Source organism: Brienomyrus brachyistius, chromosome 22 (genome assembly GCF_023856365.1).
Source record: "Brienomyrus brachyistius isolate T26 chromosome 22, BBRACH_0.4, whole genome shotgun sequence".
In the NCBI taxonomy this organism is placed as follows: domain Eukaryota; kingdom Metazoa; phylum Chordata; class Actinopteri; order Osteoglossiformes; family Mormyridae; genus Brienomyrus; species Brienomyrus brachyistius.
The window spans coordinates 16430748-16449652 of record NC_064554.1 but is presented as its reverse complement, the minus strand read 5'-3'; the positions used below and the strand labels follow the sequence as shown (position 1 = coordinate 16449652).

Sequence of the window (18905 nt, the reverse complement as noted above, 5' to 3'; positions counted from 1 at the left end):
AATCCGCCCTTTGATCCATTCTTCCAGAGTACTGCATTAAAAGATCACAGCGAGAACCAGCACGGCTCACAACTCCTTGCCCACCCTTGCTTTATGCTGTGAGGCCTGTCAAAATTACAATGCAAAGCGACGAGACCTACAAAGGAACCTTTTGTTTATCCGCAGCTTTATGTCCATGTTTATGAAAAGCATCTGAAGATCCCTGACAAGTTTCACGGTTGAAGTTTGACATTTCAATAAAATTAAAGGAACTCATAAAACCTCATAGAACCTCATAAAAGATGTGAAGATGGAAGACTTTATTGTTTTATACAGACACGAACACACACAGGGGTTATGAAACGAGAGGTGGAGCAACAAAATGATTTCACATTTCTTTTTTCCACATCCACACTTCAACCACAGCTAATACCACACAGTAAAAGTAAAATGGGTATTAAGAGGAAGAGGAAGAGAGTAGGGTGAGCAAACAGGAAGTGGATTCCGGGTCCCAGGTGCCAGCGGAGTCTGATGAGCTCTTCCAGCGTCATTTAGACGTACCCCTTAACCTGGGTGGCGCCCCCTGCTGGCCTGCGAGAGGACTCATCTTCGCTGCTGAACGTGGGCGAGGACGGCACCCCCGGCGGGCTGGAGCCGCTGTAAAGCAGGGCCCCGCCGATCAACAGGAGCCCCGAAGCCCCCCAGCCGAGATAGAGGGAAGGGCCCAGCTCGCGCTTGTGGGGAGCCGCCACGTGCTGGTCATAGAAGTCGCGGATGATGGAGTGTGCCGTCCAGCAGACCGGGACCAGGTAGAGGAAACCCGCCAGGCCGAAGAGGGCGCCGGAGACGCGGCTAATACGGGCTTTGGTGTGCTGCCGGCCCAGGCACTTGGTGCACTTGACTCCCAGGACGGCCATGCCGAGCGCCACGCCGCACAGCATGATGGAGAGCACGGTGAGACCGCGGGCCGCCTGCATGTCACTGGGCAGCGCCAGCATGCTGTCGTACACCTTGCACTGGATCTGGCCCGTGCTCTGCATGATGCACGTCATCCACAGGCCCTCCCAGATGATCTGCGCCACCACGATGTTGTTGCCGATGAAGGCCGTGACCCGCCACAGGGGGGTAATGCAGGCCAGGGCTCCGCCCACCCAGCCCAGCAGGGACATGATGAGGCCGAGCAGCTGCAGGCCCGTGGACGCCATTGGGTCGAGCGGTTCTGGTCGTGGGTCTCACCACCTCTATCTCACGCTCTCTCTCACTCGTGGGCAGGTGGGCAGCCCAGGAAGGACAGCAGTAGAATTTGCACAATAGTGATTTTGGCTCCCAAGATCCTCTGCTTTCTCCTCGTCCTTACCGCTCACACCTGATGTCAATAAAAATCATCACAAAACATGCATTGGATAAACACTGAAAACAAGCCAAAATACCAACACTTCAGATTATCTTTCAGAATACCTGTAATAACTTGGAGCACAAATTAGAGAAAAACGTACGATTTGCCAGTTTCAAGGTCAACATAACAGTGGTTACAAGAAGCATCATGATATATTGGCAGAGCAGAGGCTGGAATCTGGGCTGTAACTGGTTTCCAGTAAGAATGGACTCTTTTCACGAGGCCGTGGGAGTCAAGCTACGCCTTGTTGGACCAGTAGATTACCTCACGAAACCACAAAGAGTGTCTGAATAGAGGGAGCCATTATCGGCACCCCCAGAGTGGGCACATCTGTTTATCTGTTTGCTCACTCTCCGCACTGTTGTGTTGCCACTCTTACTATGAAAGTATAAGCCCTCATCTAATCCTAATCACAAATAAAGTTATTTCTTTACACCTGAAAGTGAGTCCTGAAGTTCATTTTGATACTGAACTTTTGATTGTTATTGACATAAATATCAAGCAAAATATAGAATACGTCTCACCGTTTAATATTCAGGATACATTCTACCAGCACATGACACAGAAGGTCAGATGTGCGGTGTTTAGAGTCAGTATTAGGGTTATTAGCCGTGGGATTTGTCTTAGCCTGATGCCTGGATTGACGTGAGAACCAGAGAACCAGAACACAGATAAAAAACAGAGAAGGATAGTAGCTGCTTTAGCGATCTTACTGGAGCAAGCGGAGAACATGTAACCTCACACAGAGAACCAGGATTGTAGGAACCGGATTCACGAATAACACACAAGTCAAATTTGTCACGTGTCATTGCTGCTATTTGTCGCTAAGAAGTTACATATGGGTTCAGTTCACAGTTCAGGCAGTTAGGGTGTTTTTGGTCGATGACCACAGTGAGGATGATCATCCTACCTGCAAGGAGCTTCTGGTACGTCGTCCACAACTCCTGGGGAGTCTCTCCAAAGACAGCCTGGGGGGCGGCTTCCCACGAGTCGTCAGGTGCCTAAGAACCTTGTGCTGATGTTGGCCAGGGAAAGTTCCGCTAAGAATGGGTCCCAGTGTGGCGCTACGGCGAGCTGCTGTCGGAGCGTGTGTGCATGCCCAAGCGCGGACACCAGTGCCTGGCATTCACTCACAATGCCCCGCTGTTCTGTCCTCGTCACCCTCGTCATCTACATACCCCCACCCCACATACAGCTCCAGCACCCGTCCCTCTGCTAGCCCCAGTCAGTGTGCTTTTGATCCCGTCTTTGTTCTGCGAAGGGCTTTTTTGAAGCCTCTCCTTGCCCATCCCTGACTTTTTCTGGGGCTGCTTAACGTTCCCTGCATGCTCTTCCAACACCTCCTCTATTTCCTCCAGCTCCCAGTCTTCCCCTTCTCTGGGTCTCTCGTTCCCCACCCTTTGCAAAACCCACCAGTCAGCATCTTAGTGAACCACCTCTCTGAAGGTGAGATTCCAGCCTTAGAGTACAGGTGAAGTTGGCCATCATCTGTTAGGCATGCTCAGTGAAAGACAAAAACCTCTCATGAACCGGACAACACGAGTCTTTCAACGACGAAAAGGCTTCTCGGAGCATCCAATGGAGATTTTAAGATGCATTAAGAGACTGCAATATATTTTGGAATTTCTATCCATCTTCCATTTAGCTTGTCCAGTACAAGATCACATCTATTCATCTACCACCTGGTTATGCAGGTCAGGGTTATGGAGGAGGACAGGACAGGGCTGGTGTGCACCCTAGATAGGATGCCAGTCTATAACTGAGAAATAACACACACACAAACACACTCACATGCTATGGGAAGTGCTGTACTGGACTGGCTGTCTGGCATAGCGGGCATTTTACTGGTGGGCCAGCAAAACTTATTGTAGTCCAGGACCAATGTTTAATCCCAGTCTACCCCTTGCTATGGGTAACTACGGACACCTTTGTTGGACTGCAGGGGGAAAGCGGAGTCCCCAGAGGAAACCCACCCAACACCGACAGACCATGCAAACTCAACACTTATTCTGAACCTCAAACCTTCGAGGGATGAGTCAACAGTGCCACCCAGTGGGCAACCATGGCAAGCACACAGGCTCACAATGTACTGAAGTATTCATTGATAATTTAGATAGTCAGATTTAGGCTACAGCAAGCCGCCTGCATTGTGTTTTCGGGTGTCTTCACACCAGCACTTTTTAGTCCAGTTAGAACAGACTCTGGTTTGATTTCCCCCTTGGTGCAATTTGTTTGAACAGGTGTGAATACAGTAATTACACTTGGGTGTGGACCAAAAGAACCATACTTAGACCCTTAAAAGGAGATGGTCTTGGTCCGATCCCAAACTCTGGAGCGGTTTGTTTTCGGCGTGAAGGTGATCTGACCTCAATCCGACCCAACTTCCAGGTGGCCTGAGCTTCAGCTAAATGGCTCCATTAGCCAGGTCTGCTTTGCATTCTGGGATGTGGCAGAGCAAACTATCCAGTAGCAGCAAGAAAGCGGAGAAGCAGAAATAAACTGAGGTCTTTCTTGGTCGAGCAGTGAGGCATGTTGCCTGATGACACAAAGTTCATGACGACATGTCAGTTCCTAAAAACAACTGTAAAATCGCTTACGTTTTTAAAATATTCAGTCAAGAGCTGAAGGAGAGTTAAAATTTGAAAATTAATGCCTTTAAATTTAACTAAACCATATGAACACAAAACAAAGTTTCATCATGTCATTGGCCCACATATTAAAATATTAGGTCTGTGTATCGGTTAAAAACAAAGAAACCTTCACACTGTTCATGATTATCTGCACCCAGCATTAATTCAAGGGGGCAGCGTGTGGCTCAGTGGGCTAAGCCTGTGTCCTTGTAATCAGAAGGTCTCTGTTAGAAGGACCCTTAACCCCAGGCTCCCTTCACGGTCAACTTACTCCACAAAGAGCAAGTTGAGGGAGGCGTAAAGATAATTTCCCTACAGGGGACCAATGAAGTATCAATTAAATCCCCAATTTAACAAAGGAAGTACATTTAGTATTTTGTTTCTTCAATAACTTAGTTAATCTTGCCTGTGAACAGCTCTGGGGCAGCAGACCCAGATGCAGAGCTAACAGCGAGCCAATACAACACACAGAATGAGGGAGACAGACACAGCCGACGCGATGTAGCTGCAGTCCGAGCTCACATTTGTCATGTACAGATTGTACAACTAACAAAATGCTAGTTATACAAGTAGTACAAGATGAATTTCAATGCTTTCAAAAAGACCAGATGAACAGATGGCAATATGCAAAGACAGGACATTGTATTATACACAAGGATGTCAAATGATTATATATTTTTAACACCTTCGATCTTTACACTGTCACTGGCGAGTAGCTCATGTACACTCATGTAAATTTACAACCATTAGGCCAAAGGCTCTAAAAACAGAAGCCTGGTAAGCACTGAAAGTGCATTTAATCACAATTTTAAGCTAATAACTGTCAATAAAACAAAACGAATACTGCAAATTACAATACCATCTTATTTATGCATCTGTATGTCGATTCATTAAAACACAATTATCCAAAATAACCAATTTTCCTTGCCTTCCCTCTCAGCCAGCTTCTCTGTGAGAAGCTAACTCAGGGGTTAAGCCACAACAGCGGATTAATCCTCCACTCATGTCCACTCAACAGTGCACCATGACAGGGACTTTGCATCAAAGATTTTTTTTGTAATTGTGTTATTTGAGTTACTCAATGAATCGCTGCAGCCCTAGCTAGTTCAGTAAAAAAAATTCACTAACTCACAATGTACAATGTGGTTTTCAAGCATAAAGAGCCCTAAACCATCTTACAATAATACATTACCATGTAAAACAGTTACTTAGTTAATTCCCATAAACTCTTTACTTATTTATAGAACTACACAGTAGCACGGTGCCAATCCCTACCTTGTCACCCAGTTATCCAAAACTTTTCTTTCATGTCTCCATGTTTTTTAAGTCTACTTTGGTGATGCATTAATTCTAGTTTATTTTCGATCTAGCTTACCAGTGACTCAACTAATTCTTCACAATTTTTTTTAAAAAGAAACAGTATAATACAGCACCGCTTTCAATCTTCTGCAATGTCAGTAGCAGCACCTCTAACGTCTCCATAATTTCCACCCTACCACTGCCCCCAGCACTGCCCCTATTATTGCTCCCCCAACAATTACCATCAGCCCCAGTACTGCCCCTCCAAGTACCCCTACAGCTATGCCTTTACCCACGGCTGCTGCATAATTCATAGCCTGAGCAGCAAATCCGAGTCGATCCAGAACGACAATTTCAGCCTTTTCTCTAACGGCAGCCCTGACACTTTTCAGATGTAGGTCTCTCTTCCTCTCCAGCTCCTCTCCCTGGTACAAACAGTCTAGCTCACGAAGCCTTTTACTCATTTCTTTCCCTCTTTCCTTCTCAATAACTGATTGCTCTTTTCTAATGCTACCTTCTATCTCCTCATATTTGTAATTAGTGAAGAATCTGTCTCCATTTTCAGCCAAACTCTCAATGCTCTTCAGCAAAGGTTTAGCTCCCATCGAATCCTTGTTAAACAAATGATACTGATGTCCACACTTGTCCATAATCTCGCTGAGGTTTCTATCTTTCCGCAGTCTATCCTCCAAGTTTGGATTTTCCTCCTTACCCTCATGGCACAGAAGAAGAATTGTGTGCTTTAAGATATTGTCCCCAAAGTACTTGGTAAGTTCTTCCACAGTACGGACATCAGATGCTGAGATGTCCTCCAAGTCCAGGGTTAAAAGGACAGCATGGGGTCCCGGGCAAGACAGACACACGCATCTCTTCAGCTCCTTCTTGATATGTTGCTGTGTACGGTCCTTCTCAAAGAAGTTTGGTGTGTTGATCACTGATACTCTTCTGCCGTCTGTCTCCCCAAGATTCTTCAAACTCTGTGAAAGGATGCATTCAGCTGGCATGAACACCTGTCGTCCCAGGATACAGTTTGAGACGATGAACTGTAAGGGACTTCTGCTGCCAAACAGCACAATCCTCAACTCCGCAGACACTGTGGAATAACAAAAATGTTATTAAAGTAACGTCAATCAAACCACTTCTCTTCATGACGGGGCTGTAAAACATGCTTTAAATATAAAAATAACAAATGAAAAGGCTACTCTGAAAAACTGACGGCAGCAGTATTTACAAATAGAAGTATCCTGTGGCAAGAATTTCACTGTTACTCTGAACACGACAATAAAAACCTGAAAACTTACGAGTGAATGCGTATGAAACATGGAGTTCATTATTGTTTTCACCAATTTTCAAAATATAGTTTAACGTATTTGAAAAAAAAATGTCCGACACATACAATTGTCCACGATCTATATTTCTTAACATACATTTACATCAGAATTCAAATAATACTGAAGCAATATTATTACACGATTATTTTATTATTTTTACTTTGCGCATGTGGGGTCCTAAGAGTGGTGAAGCTTGAGAGTGATGAACTGTTGTGTGTCTGCGTGAAGCTGACAGGGTCTGAGAGCAGTGCCTGCAACTAAATCGTATTCTAAATACACATTTTAAACCTTACCTGTGTTACTGTGTATGCATTTTACATCACCTTCCATTACTAAAGACCAGTTAAAGAGAAATACTACGAACAGAAGTACAGAGTAAGGTATTTTGACAGTATTTAAAAAGAGCAATGCTACTCCGGCTTTCTCTTGATACATTTTGCTGAGGGGGGTTTGAACAAAAATGACGCACTATATAATAATAATAGATCCTTTATTGTTTTTTATGCCTCTTTCAACTTGCCCTTTGTAGAGCAAGCTACCTGCAAAGGGAGCTGGGGGTTAACAGCCTTGCTCAAGGACCTGCAGAGGTGGGGTTTGAGACCTTCCAAGAGAGACCTTCTGATGACAGGCACACAGGCTTAGCTCACTGAGCTACACGCTGCCCCCAATGGTATTACAAGCCTACCTAGTATGACATTTTGTTTGGAGCTGTGTAGGTAGTGCAGACGTGGATGAATTAAACTGAAGCACACAAATGACTTATTTCTTAATACTTTTGTTTTCTCCAGCCCTCAGTAGCAACCCCTCTCACTGCTCTTTTTTGTTTTTAATCTTCTCTCAAGTCACATCTTTTCTCGATGGCATTTTATTGAGGTTGAGTTGGCATAAAATGCCGAGTCTGTTGTTCTTCGTTTTACGTTTTTTATTTGATGTCATTTATTGGTGTTTCTTTTTTAATGATGCGAATCTGTACAGCACTTTGGTCAACCTTGGTTGTTTAAAAGTGCTTCATAAATAAACTTTAACTTGATTTGTTCTTGTTAATCAACAGAGAGAACCACTATTTAATGGGGTACCTTGTTGGAAAAAAACTGCAAATAGGGAGTGAATAATAATAATAAAATAATAATAATATTAATAATATTATAACAACAACTATGGAATATTATTTAGCACTATATAACGTAGAATACAAGTATTATGATATTATTAAAAAGTATGCCAAATATCCATGATGTAATCATTACAATGTAAACATTATAATGTAATCAACTGAGTATGTATTTGCACCTTTTGTTAGTCTGAGATTCTGTTAGCTATTTTATGTTAGTCTTGAATCTATGAATATTCACTTTTATTAACGTATATTTCATCACTATGTTAAAGGACAAATATATTATCAACCTTTTACTTCGACAATGTGTAACAGGCTGAAACTGCCAAGGTTATTACTGAAGGAAGTGAATCGCCCGAGTTCACCAGAAGTTCACGGCTGAGCATTTTTAAAAAACCAAGTGGAGATGGTCGCGCCACCATTATGTTCAGCCGAGAGACCAAACGGTAAAAGAAATGATGGACAAACTTATCACCTAGGGGTGTGGATTAAGGGAAAAAACAATTATTGTGAATGGCTGAAGGAATGATGATGCTTAAGTGAAGAGATATTGTTAAATAAGAACTTATATAAAAATTGGTGTAAAACAGTACTGGACACACTTTTACGTGTCCAGCCTTGGTTGTAACTTCATTGTTGCAATAAAGACTGAATTCTGGATACTGCACAAGCGGACCTCTGACTTCTGATTTGGCGGGGAAGGAGAAAAAACCACGACACAACAAAACAACAACAATAATAACAAGCTGAAAATGAAGGGTATGTTGGCTTTGCGTTACACTACACAATGAACATGGACAACATTCACTCCGTTTCAGGATTATAACTGAACTCCCTTTGAACTGCTGTTGCTGTCGAAGGACTTACTTGTTAAAGGTGCGTCCATACTCCGTCTTCTCCGTCTTCGTGTCACATCGACTAAAATCAAGATAAAAGTGTCTATACACAGGTACAGTGGCAAAATATACATTAACAGCATATTAACTTGAGACGTACGTCCCTACAGTCAACTGCAAAAACGTAACATAAAACGTAATATTTTAACTTTTAAACTTACTTTCAACTGACGCCATTTGCCGATTCTATGAAGTTTGGGAACGTAGGAAACCTTCCCCTGCTAAACGTAGGAACTGATTAAACTTGTCGAAAAAAATGACCTGTCTTCAATTTTAATGCATTTTAACGTGGAATACTTTCGGTAATCGTTTCTTTGTAGGTGTAATTTCAGGCTGTCGAAGAGAACTTCTAAATTGGCCGATGCGAAAATGAAAGCTAAGATATGCCGAAGTTCCGGGAGTCTCAGGCAAATTTTGATCCTACGGTCGATATCCGACGTAAACGTCTTGAAAGAGGCGTGTTTACGACGGGAAGTGACGTTTTTATCCACGGTCCGACTCGGAGAGAGATAATCGAACCCAGGATCACTCACCTCGGAATTTTTTTCTTTGTTTTTATTTAATTAAACACATATTCATAGAAAGAACCAATATAGAGGATTGACTATTCACACTATTAATATAACAAAATGACAAAATATGGATAATACCGCCATACTGCCAGAAATCAATGCTCATGCGTGCAGGGTTTTTTGGGGTGTTTAGACGCACTGAAATAAATACACCTTTTTTGTGGTGCACTCCTTGTGTTGACTGCCTCTTTCCCTTTTCAGCTGCACCGCAGCTCCACAGAAGGAGACAACCGAACACCTTTTTTTCCTCACCTCGGAATTTCCGAGTTCCGAGAGTTTTTTTTGAACAATACTTTATTAGCACTTCAGGCATGTGATACAGCACAGTGGATCAGCACATAAATAAAACAGAAAAGACACAATGAACAATAATGTAGGTTACAAAAGCAATACATTTCATTCTTTACAAATACTGATGGCCTTTATGTCTTCGGAATTATTACAATAGTAAACAGTTCGGAGATATTGTTGAAATTCGTTTTCAAAAATAATAAACAGGCCTGGGTGTTCTGTTGCACTATTTGCTTTATGAATGTGAAATTTTGCAGCATGATAAAAAGATTTGTAAGGGATATTCTTTCTGTTTAGAATGACAGATATTATAAAATCTAAACAACGCGTCCTTAAATGAAAGAAAAGTTTTCACTCATATATTGGCATACAAATTGAGAAGTCTTTGCAAGACAGTGACAAAAAGGCAGTTCCGGGACGGATGTAAAACTGTTTCAACATGTACATTACAAAAAGAGCAGTTTGTCTCAACATCTTTCTTCAGCGTCTGTAAATAAAGATTTGTCGGGTAACAGCTGCGTAGCAATTTATAACAAACATCTGTAGGTTTATTAGAATGACATATTTGGATGACAAAGACCAAACTTTTTTCCACAAAATATTTGGAACAACCCGTCTCCAATATGAAATGGCTTTTGGTATACTTACTGAGTTTTCTTGAGCCAAAGATCTAATTCTCCTGTTACGAGCTGATGGACTCGACCGAAAGCAAATCATCCCTACCTTCGTGTCATTTAGGTTCCAGGTATAGGGTTAGAAATCTCCAGCCACTCCTTTAAACAGCATAACAAAACCCTTGGGAATCGCATCACAACAACAAATCTCTGGTCCATCGCAACAGCAAATTCTCTAGGAGTTCGGCAAAGAACTGACAGCAGCTCCCTGATACCTGCGAATGATGCACAATGTTCTGCAAGTGTGTCGTTCTGTTATTCCCCTGTGGTGGAATAAGCTGGCAGGAAGCTTAAACGCTGCGGCCACGCCCCAAATTTTGCCACCACTCTAGCCCCGGTCGACAATATACACTGCTCAAAAAAAATTTGAAACACTTTGAAAACACATCATTCTGGATGTCTATACTGATATGGACTTGGTTAATGTGTTAGGAAAGAAAAGATACCACATCGTTTGATGGTAATGAAAATGATCAATATATAGAAGGCTGACTTCAAAGAAAATCAATGTGAAAAATGCGGCAGGCTAGTCCATTTTGCCGAAATTTCATTGCAGCAACTCAATATCGTACTCAGTAGTTTGTATGCATGCCTGACCACGTCTGGGCATGCTCAGAATGAGACGATGAGAGGTGTCCTGGGGGATCTCCTTCCAGATCTGGACCAGGGCGTCACTAAGCTCCAGGACAGTCTGAGGTGTAACCTGGCGGCGTCGGATGGACCGAAGCATAACGTCCCAGAGGTGTTCTGTTGGATTTAGGTCAGGCGAGCGTGGGGAGTTGGAGTTGGACTAATTGGAGTTGTACCTGTGCAACCGCTCTAGGGTCCTGGTATCACCTCAAGCTACCACTAGTGTCACTGACTGTAGCCAAATGCAAAACTAGTGAAAAAACCGTCAGAAAAGATGAGGAGGGAGAAATGTCAGTGGCCTCCACCTGTTAAACCATTCCTGTTTTGGGGGTCGTCTCATTGTTGCCCCTCTAGTTCACCTGTTGATAATTTCATTAACACCAAAGCAGCTGAAACTGATTAACAACCCCCTCCGCTACTTAACTGACCAGATCAATATCCCAGAAGTTTAATTGATTTGATGCTCTGATTAGAATGTGTTCCTTTAATTTTTTTGAGCAGTGTATATATGGTATTACCGTAATACCAGCCAAGCATTGGCCCGCACCCCGCCCTCCTGGATGCCCCCCCCGTCTTCCTCCCCGAATATCCCTAAAGTGGGATGTCTGGAAACCAAATTGAAACTTAGAATAAAGACAGAATTACTGTATTACAACTGTGATTACATATAATTAAAAAAATGTAAATCACACATGTAGAGCTTTAAAAATGAATATTTTTGCTTGGTTCAGTTATTACTTTAATTTCTAGGCATGCTTTTGGAACTGAACTCGCGTAAACTGAGAACCTTATTTATATGAATAGGTTGGGCTCCCTCTTGTGGTGGGAAGGACTCGGCACAACCTTTTTTACGTGGGACCCAGAACACATCAGTTTGGTATGGAAGCCCGTTTCCGCCACAAAAAGAAAAAAAATAAGTCATAATAACGAGAAACTTTCTCATTATTACGACTTAGTATCTCATAATAACAAGAAACTTTCTAATTTTTTCGACTTAGTTTCTCGTTATTATGAGATACTTTCTCATTAGTACGACTTAGTATCCCATAATAACGAGAAACTTTCTCATTTTTACGACTTAGTTTCTCGTTATTATGAGATACTAAGTCGTACTAATGAGAAAGTATCTCATAATAACGAGAAACTTTCTCATTATTACGACTTAGTATCTCATAATAACGAGAAACTTTCTCATTATTACGACTTAGTATCTCATAATAACGAGAAACTAAGTCATAATAATGAGAAAGTATCTCATAATAACGAGATACTTTCTCATTATTACGACTTAGTATCTCATAATAACGAGAAACTAAGTCGTACTAATGAGAAAGTATCTCATAATAACGAGAAACTAAGTCGTAAAAATGAGAAAGTTTCTCGTTATTATGAGATACTAAGTCGTACTAATGAGAAAGTATCTCATAATAACGAGAAACTTTCTCATTTTTACGACTTAGTATCTCATAATAACGAGAAACTAAGTCGTACTAATGAGAAAGTATCTCATAATAACGAGAAACTAAGTCGTAAAAATGAGAGTTTCTCGTTATTATGAGATACTAAGTCGTACAAATGAGAAAGTTTCTCGTTATTATGAGATACTAAATTGTAATAATGAGAAAGTTTCTCGTTATTATGACTTATTTTTTTTCTTTTTGTGGCGGAAACGGGCTTCCATAGTTTGGTTCCCGGAAATTGCCTTCTTCAATTCGCTATTTATTTTATTTTATTTTTTTAGGTCCGATACCTGTCCCTATTAATATTACGGAATCTGGTTCAAATTTGACCATTTTCCTCCAGATCTCCCAGTACCAGCAGAGATTACTCTATTAATCTCTATTACTACCTCCTCCGAAACTGAATATAACTGAAACAACACTGAAAGCAGCAAATACGTTACGTGTGTGTTTGATAATGAACAAGACAGAGAAAATTCATACTCTGCACCCTTCGGTAAAAAAACAAACTAACAAACAAAAACTTTTCACTGTTTAATCAGGGATGGCAACTTAGTAAATGAAATCAACGTTTTCTGTAAGTAGTTTAAAAATGGCCACAGCCACGGAATCTGGACATTGAAACAGAACAACAGAGAGAGAGAGAGAGAGAGAGAGAGAGAGAGAGAGAGAAATCTTGCAAAAACATCCCCTTAAACAGCCTTCAGGTGGCGCCAAACCCCAGGTTCAGGCTCTTCAGTCCCCTTCAATCGCCAGTCATTCTGCCCTCTAGGGAGACCCCCAAGAACAGCAACAACAATAACAAAGACAACAAGGAACTGTTTACAATAAAACTGTATCCCCTTCCCCAGACTGGAAAGCTGCAATTTTTACAATTTACATTTTGCGCTCTTTTATGGCAGAAAAAGCACAAGTTTCTTTTGATTTGAAACAGAGCTTATAGAATGGCGGGCAGCCAGTGGCACAGCAGTAAAGCCATTGGCTGCAGAGACCCGCCTGCCCTTAAACAGTCAGCTGATACTTTATTCTAGGCCTCCGGATTCCTCCCCTCGGGCAGAGTAGCCAAATCAAGCCTATGCAGAAACCTGAGAAATGGCCTCCAGTCCGCCACACCCCCCCCCCCCAGTGTGTGGAGCGTGGGGGTGCTGCCCAAGGCAGGGGTGTGGCTCAGGGGGGTGTGACTGGGTGTTAATGAGCACAATGTGATCCGCGGCTCTGAACCCGGCAGGCCTGGATTCCAGCAGGGCTGAATAACACCGAGGCTACTGCTAATGGTTCTGCACCAGCTGGTAAACATACCATGTAAACAACAACAAGCCTCACTTTCCCCAGCAAAAAATATGCCCCCAGGAGAGCCAATCAAAACTGCTGTGGCCCACTCTCTGGCATTTCCGTGAGCAGGGCAGCTGGGCCGGCGCCGTATATAAACGTTGCCATGCTCTCTTTTTCTTCATTCGTTAAAGAAAGGCCTTTTATCTTGACCAGTGTTTCCCAATCCGGTCTTCAGGGACCCACAGTCGGTCCACATTTTTTGCTCCCTACCAGACAGTCCACATTTTTTGCTCCCATCCAGCACCCTGCACAACAAAAACGTGGACTGTCTGTGGGTCCCCAAGGACTGGACTGGGAAACATTGCTCTTGTTGATTTGCATCCATATGTCCTACATGGACTGAGGCAGTGCTGGGACCTGCAAGCTGGTGCAGCCTCCACCAAGTCCCAGAACAATGTAGCCTTTTCAAGCTCAATATGATTACTGCCATTACAGCTGGAGCCCTAATGCAGCTGCAGCTACTGCTATCCCAGCGCTATCCATTCATTAGCAGCTATCACTTGCCGCAGATGTCATTCTGTTCCCGGTAGCTATGGCAACAGAATTTCCCATCTCAGGTGCATCTGTACATCAGAACTGTCTCAGATTTGAAGGTTTGTTCAATGGAGAAAAATATACATTTCCAGAAGACTGGAGATGTATTTTTTTTTTGTCTGACAACTATAAAGACAGTTGCCTGTCTGATGCGCAATGTGAACGATAAGGCGGGTTAGCTCATATATTTGCAGTTTGTTCACAGTGGATTGCGATGCTTTAGCTCCCACATACCCGCCTTGCCCTTCATGACAGATGCAGAGTCTGTCTCCAGTTTTGTTTTATCCCTTGGAGTTAAAGCATTTTCAGGCTTCTCTTCTGTGGATTTCGACAGGACACATGGATTCCCATCCATACCCTTCTCACATATGACATCGTGCGGGACCATGAACGCAGTGTGAAATTCTCGCAGCGCCACAGAATGTTTCGTACTTACTACAAACATAAGGACTGATTTGGTGCCGCAGATGAACTCGCAGGTGAGCTGCTGCGTGTGGCTCAGTGAGTGAGGTTTCTCTACTTATGATCTGACGGTTCTTGTTTCAAGTGCTGTGGAAGTCAGCGTGATGGATCCCCTGCGTAACGCCTTTAACATTTAATTCCTCCTGGGATTGACGGACCCTGCTTTCTCAGCTATACATTGGCGGCCCTTAGTTTTGGACCCCGAGTAGGCTATCTGTAATACCTCCTGCTTCCTGCTGGGGGCATTCTTCAGAAGTAGTCATACTACCAGCGATTAGGCTCAAGTCCACTACAGAGTCTGCAATTGTAGCATTTGTCTTTGTTTCCGTAACTTGATGAGAGTTTTACGGGGTGGGGTCGTTGGCCCTACACGCAACCTCCAACCTGGGCGACCGGGTGCTGAATTTCGTCTGCTCTTGATACTGAACCCTGCCTAGCTTGGTTGAACCTGCCAGGGGCAAAACCCCTGCTGAAATAGCTCTCAGTTGTCATCGAGATGCGCAAGATGAATTACCCAACTACATATTACTTTAGGTAGAAATACCTGCCAACTAAATAAACGTGCATCATTTAAAGTTCCTGGGTACCCTGAGACACAAAGCAGGAACTTTTCAGTAGCCACATAACTTAAGCCAAATGTAACGATTGTCCAATAGGAATGTCACTCATCTCTCTTCCTATTGGACAGTTTTCACCTTTGGCTAAAGATATCCAGCTAACTAGGAAATCCTGCGCTGTGGAATAGCCCACTGGTTTTCAACCTAGGTAAACATTATATACCCTGTCAGATGAAATAGTTTTTTATATGAGATACATTGATTATGGTTCAGCAAGCAGTGTCCCACTCCATATGCCTCTAACTCCGGTTGGACCGCTGTCAGAGGGTCAAGTTTCAGCACATGTTGGAGGTCATTCCGGGGTCAGAGGTGGGAGCTGTTGATTACAGCTGGTTGTGCTGTTGATGGCAGCAATGCTGGATGGTACTGCAAGTTTAAGGTGTTATTATTCTGATAAACTACTCAAGTTTCCAAGGGCTCAGTTTATTATCTTATTTTTTTGGAGACATACAGTTGCACCACCACATCACCTCCAGTGAGAGATGTTACTCTATCGACGACAGCCTACCACTCCCCCTTAGCGCCAGCTGCTTTTACTTATTAATTTGACGGCAAGGCGAAAAAGAAACCAGGAGAGGGTGTGTGTGAGTGTGTGTGTGTGTGTGTGTGTGTGTGCGTGTGTGTGTGTCTCAGAGCAGCCAGCCGGCCAGCTGCCTGGGTAGGGTTTCATACCATCCTGCCAGCATCCCGACACCCACGTAACACAGCAGCGCAGTGTGGTGCAGTGTGGTGCAGTGTGGCCCATGTGTAGGGACAGAGGCTGGCTCCGAGGGCGGCCGGCAGGTGGGCGGGACTGCCAGGACATGGAGCAAAAAAAACAACATGACCTCTAGCGATAACATCACAATACCTGTAATTACCGAATATACTGTTTGTACATCAAAGAGGTAAAGAAGGTTTCCCAACCTGATTCTTGCAGACCCCCGGACAGTGCACATTTTTACTCCCTCCCGGCTTTCTTGTAAGTGTCAATAGTGAAGAAACACATTTTTGTCACATTGCCAATTTGCGCTTTTCGTCGCATGCAGTGTTTGTCGTGAATATTTATAATGGCCATTGGGGGCATTACACCCAAGCACAAATAAAGGCTCTCTAGTGGCCATTGGGGGCATTACACCCAAGCACAAATAAAGGCTCTCTAGTGGCCATTGGGGGCATTACACCCAAGCACAAATGAAGGCTCTCTAGTGGCCATTGGGGGTATTACACCCAAGCACGAATAAAGGCTCACTTAACGGCAGTGTTTTGCAATAAATCTGCTTCGGTGTCGAATTTCTGGGGAATCTGGGGAGTCGTGCTTTCTTGTTCGCTAATTAAGTTTAGGCTTGTTATCAGTGCTGGGAGTGGGGGGGGGGGGGGGGGCAGGCCCTGTAATTGGTACACAGCGCGGTGCTGAAAGCATGTTATGTATTTTTTAAGAGTAAATGTAAACTAATAAAGTGTAAACTAATAAAGATGCTGGATCCGTGCAAGTAGGTGCTGAAATGCAGATAGTCAAAAAACACAGAGGTTCTGGAAGGTGCTCTGACAGGATATTAAGTGCAGTCTCGCCCTTGTTGAGTGTGGGGCACGTTTATTCCAGGCACCCGGCTTCCTTCTGCAGGCCAAAAACATGCACTCAGCGTAAACATTTTTTTGTCTCTATATATTGCGATGAACTGGAATCCCACCCAGTGGTACCCTGTGTTCCGGATAGTTTATTTTCTCAGTAAATACAACTATACTGTATGAAACCCTGACTCTTGCATTGGGATTGTTAAAATCTCTCTTTCCATCCAGTTTTGGGCTGTGATTATAATGAATGGGTATCACAAGGGGGGGGGGGGGGGGGAGGAATTCTGGCCTGGCTGCCATCACACTGCACGTGAGAGAGACGGACGGTTTCGTCCGGCCTGCAGCCGGAACTTCATTCTTTTTGATCAGGGGAGAAAAGACAGAATGTAGCCGCTCCACGTCTCTGCTGAGCCGAGGCCCGGCTGCTTTGAAACCAGCTAATGACGGCGAGAGGCCCGTCCGCTTTGGCAGGTGTACGAGAGCAGCCCAAAAGCCCCTTTGCTTACATTTACGTACGCGCATCACGTCAAGCCTGAGAAAGCCGACGTTTAATATTTATAGCTTCGAAGGGAAAGAGAGCATAAACAGACTGCTGAGGACAGCAAATCATGCACTGACCAAAAAAAAAACTCTATGATTTTCCCTCCAAAAAAAAAATAAAAAATACACTAACCGTTCCCCTTCCTGAAGATAGGAATGACTCACATATTCCATCACATCCTGGTGCACCAAAGTTGACATGATCAATCTCTGATATGGCTCCAGGCTAATAAATCCGCACTGAATCAGCAAGCCACCCTGCAGTGAGATTTTCTGGCTGTTGCGTGTCAAATCAAAAAAGAGGTCACCTTTGCGCACAGAGTGACTGCAAAAGCATGCAGTTTAACTGCCCCCAAATGTGCAACTACGTTGGTTTTTGCTGACCTTATTTAGTCTATTTGCAGCCCGCCTGTTCACTTACAAATTCAAGTTTTACTTTTCATTCACCCTGACTGGGGTTGTTTACCCTTAAAATAATCTCAAAGCTAGTTATTAGGGCACTGGATGCCTTAATTTGCAAAGGTATGCTTAAGCAATGTGTCCCGAATAAGTAAACTATGAATGTTAGCATCGCTTCTATGCAGTGACCTTTTTCCCATAGATATTCAAGGATACAACAGCACACTTTTAGGTCTCAGGCTGGCCTGCTCTCCCTACAGAGACAGCTGACAGCTTGAGAAATGTGACAGAAACGTCCTACAAACACACAGGTTGCATTAGTAGATGCTGATGACCAGTTAACGCTCCGCCTTTGTGCTTTTGTTTTGTTTGTTTTTTTTTTGTCCCATTAGACAGAATAGCTTTTGGATTTAGGCACAATGCATGACGCGATGATTAAACAGATTGCAGATTTCACCTCCACCCATTCATCTTCTGTTCCCACTTGTGTTATTTAAGGTCACAAGGGGTCCAGAGCCTATCCTGGAGCTACAAGCAGAAGGCAGGGAATGACCTGGAATTGGGGGGGGGGGGGGGTAGTCAGGGGAAACCCCGCAATAACACAGGGAGGACATGCAAACTCCACACATGGAGCCCCGACGGAGCCTCAAATCCTGGTCCTAAAGGTCTGAGGCAACAGCGTAAATCACTGCACCACCATGCCTCTCCACGAATTTCACCTCTCAGGTTGAAACTACTTCAGTTGGACAATAGAGCAGCGGTCTCCCCTCCCACTTTTACATCGAGAAATTCAGTAGCTGCTGTCCTCCAAAGCAGAATGTGTACACCACTTAGAAACAGTCGAAAGAACGTGTCTTCTGCATCTTTAACTCCCCTACATAGCAATGCTGCTCATCCTACGGATAAGGAGGCACTGTGGCTGAGCCACCCAGGAGGGCGTGTGGAACTCGATCGACGGCTGGAATCTGAAGGCCTAGCTTTTCTTGGCTTCTCGGGTGTATTTATATCTTGTGAAATCAGAGGAATGGATTGGCGTGTGCTGGGGAGACCTGTCCATGTTAAGTGTGCCACCAGGCTACGTTACTGAGCAAGTTGACAGGGGAAGACCAACAGCTTTCACCTTGGCAAAACACTCACGGGTGTGTTGGTCATACTGTCTCCGATGACTCAAAAGTCAAGCCCAAATGTAAAGTTA

General features: G+C 43.7%; 1 protein-coding gene across 2 annotated transcripts; it reads right to left on the bottom strand.

Annotated features, from left to right (window-relative positions):
• Positions 1-275: 275 nt before the first annotated feature.
• On the bottom strand, positions 276-9167 carry cldnk (claudin k). 2 transcript variants are annotated; one of them, XM_048990728.1, is made up of 4 exons: positions 8807-9167; positions 8617-8667; positions 2286-6397; positions 276-1345 (listed from the first exon to the last, which is right to left on the bottom strand). In XM_048990728.1, exon 4 carries the CDS (start codon positions 1182-1184, stop codon positions 531-533), a length of 654 nt encoding a protein of 217 aa, XP_048846685.1. In that variant the 5' UTR covers positions 1185-1345; positions 2286-6397; positions 8617-8667; positions 8807-9167; the 3' UTR covers positions 276-530. The 2 variants fall into 2 exon arrangements, with proteins under 2 accessions (XP_048846685.1, XP_048846684.1); XM_048990727.1 differs by lacking the exon at positions 276-1345 and having other exon boundaries at positions 4554-6397; positions 8807-9132.
• Between the last annotated feature and the right edge of the window lie 9738 nt (positions 9168-18905).

Bases quoted from the DNA above. Each gene is read 5' to 3' on its own strand.
- cldnk (XM_048990727.1), bottom strand. The intron at 6,398-8,616 runs GTAAGTCCTTCG...GTTATTCCACAG, and splicing joins TATGGACGCACCTTTAACAA to TGTCTGCGGAGTTGAGGATT.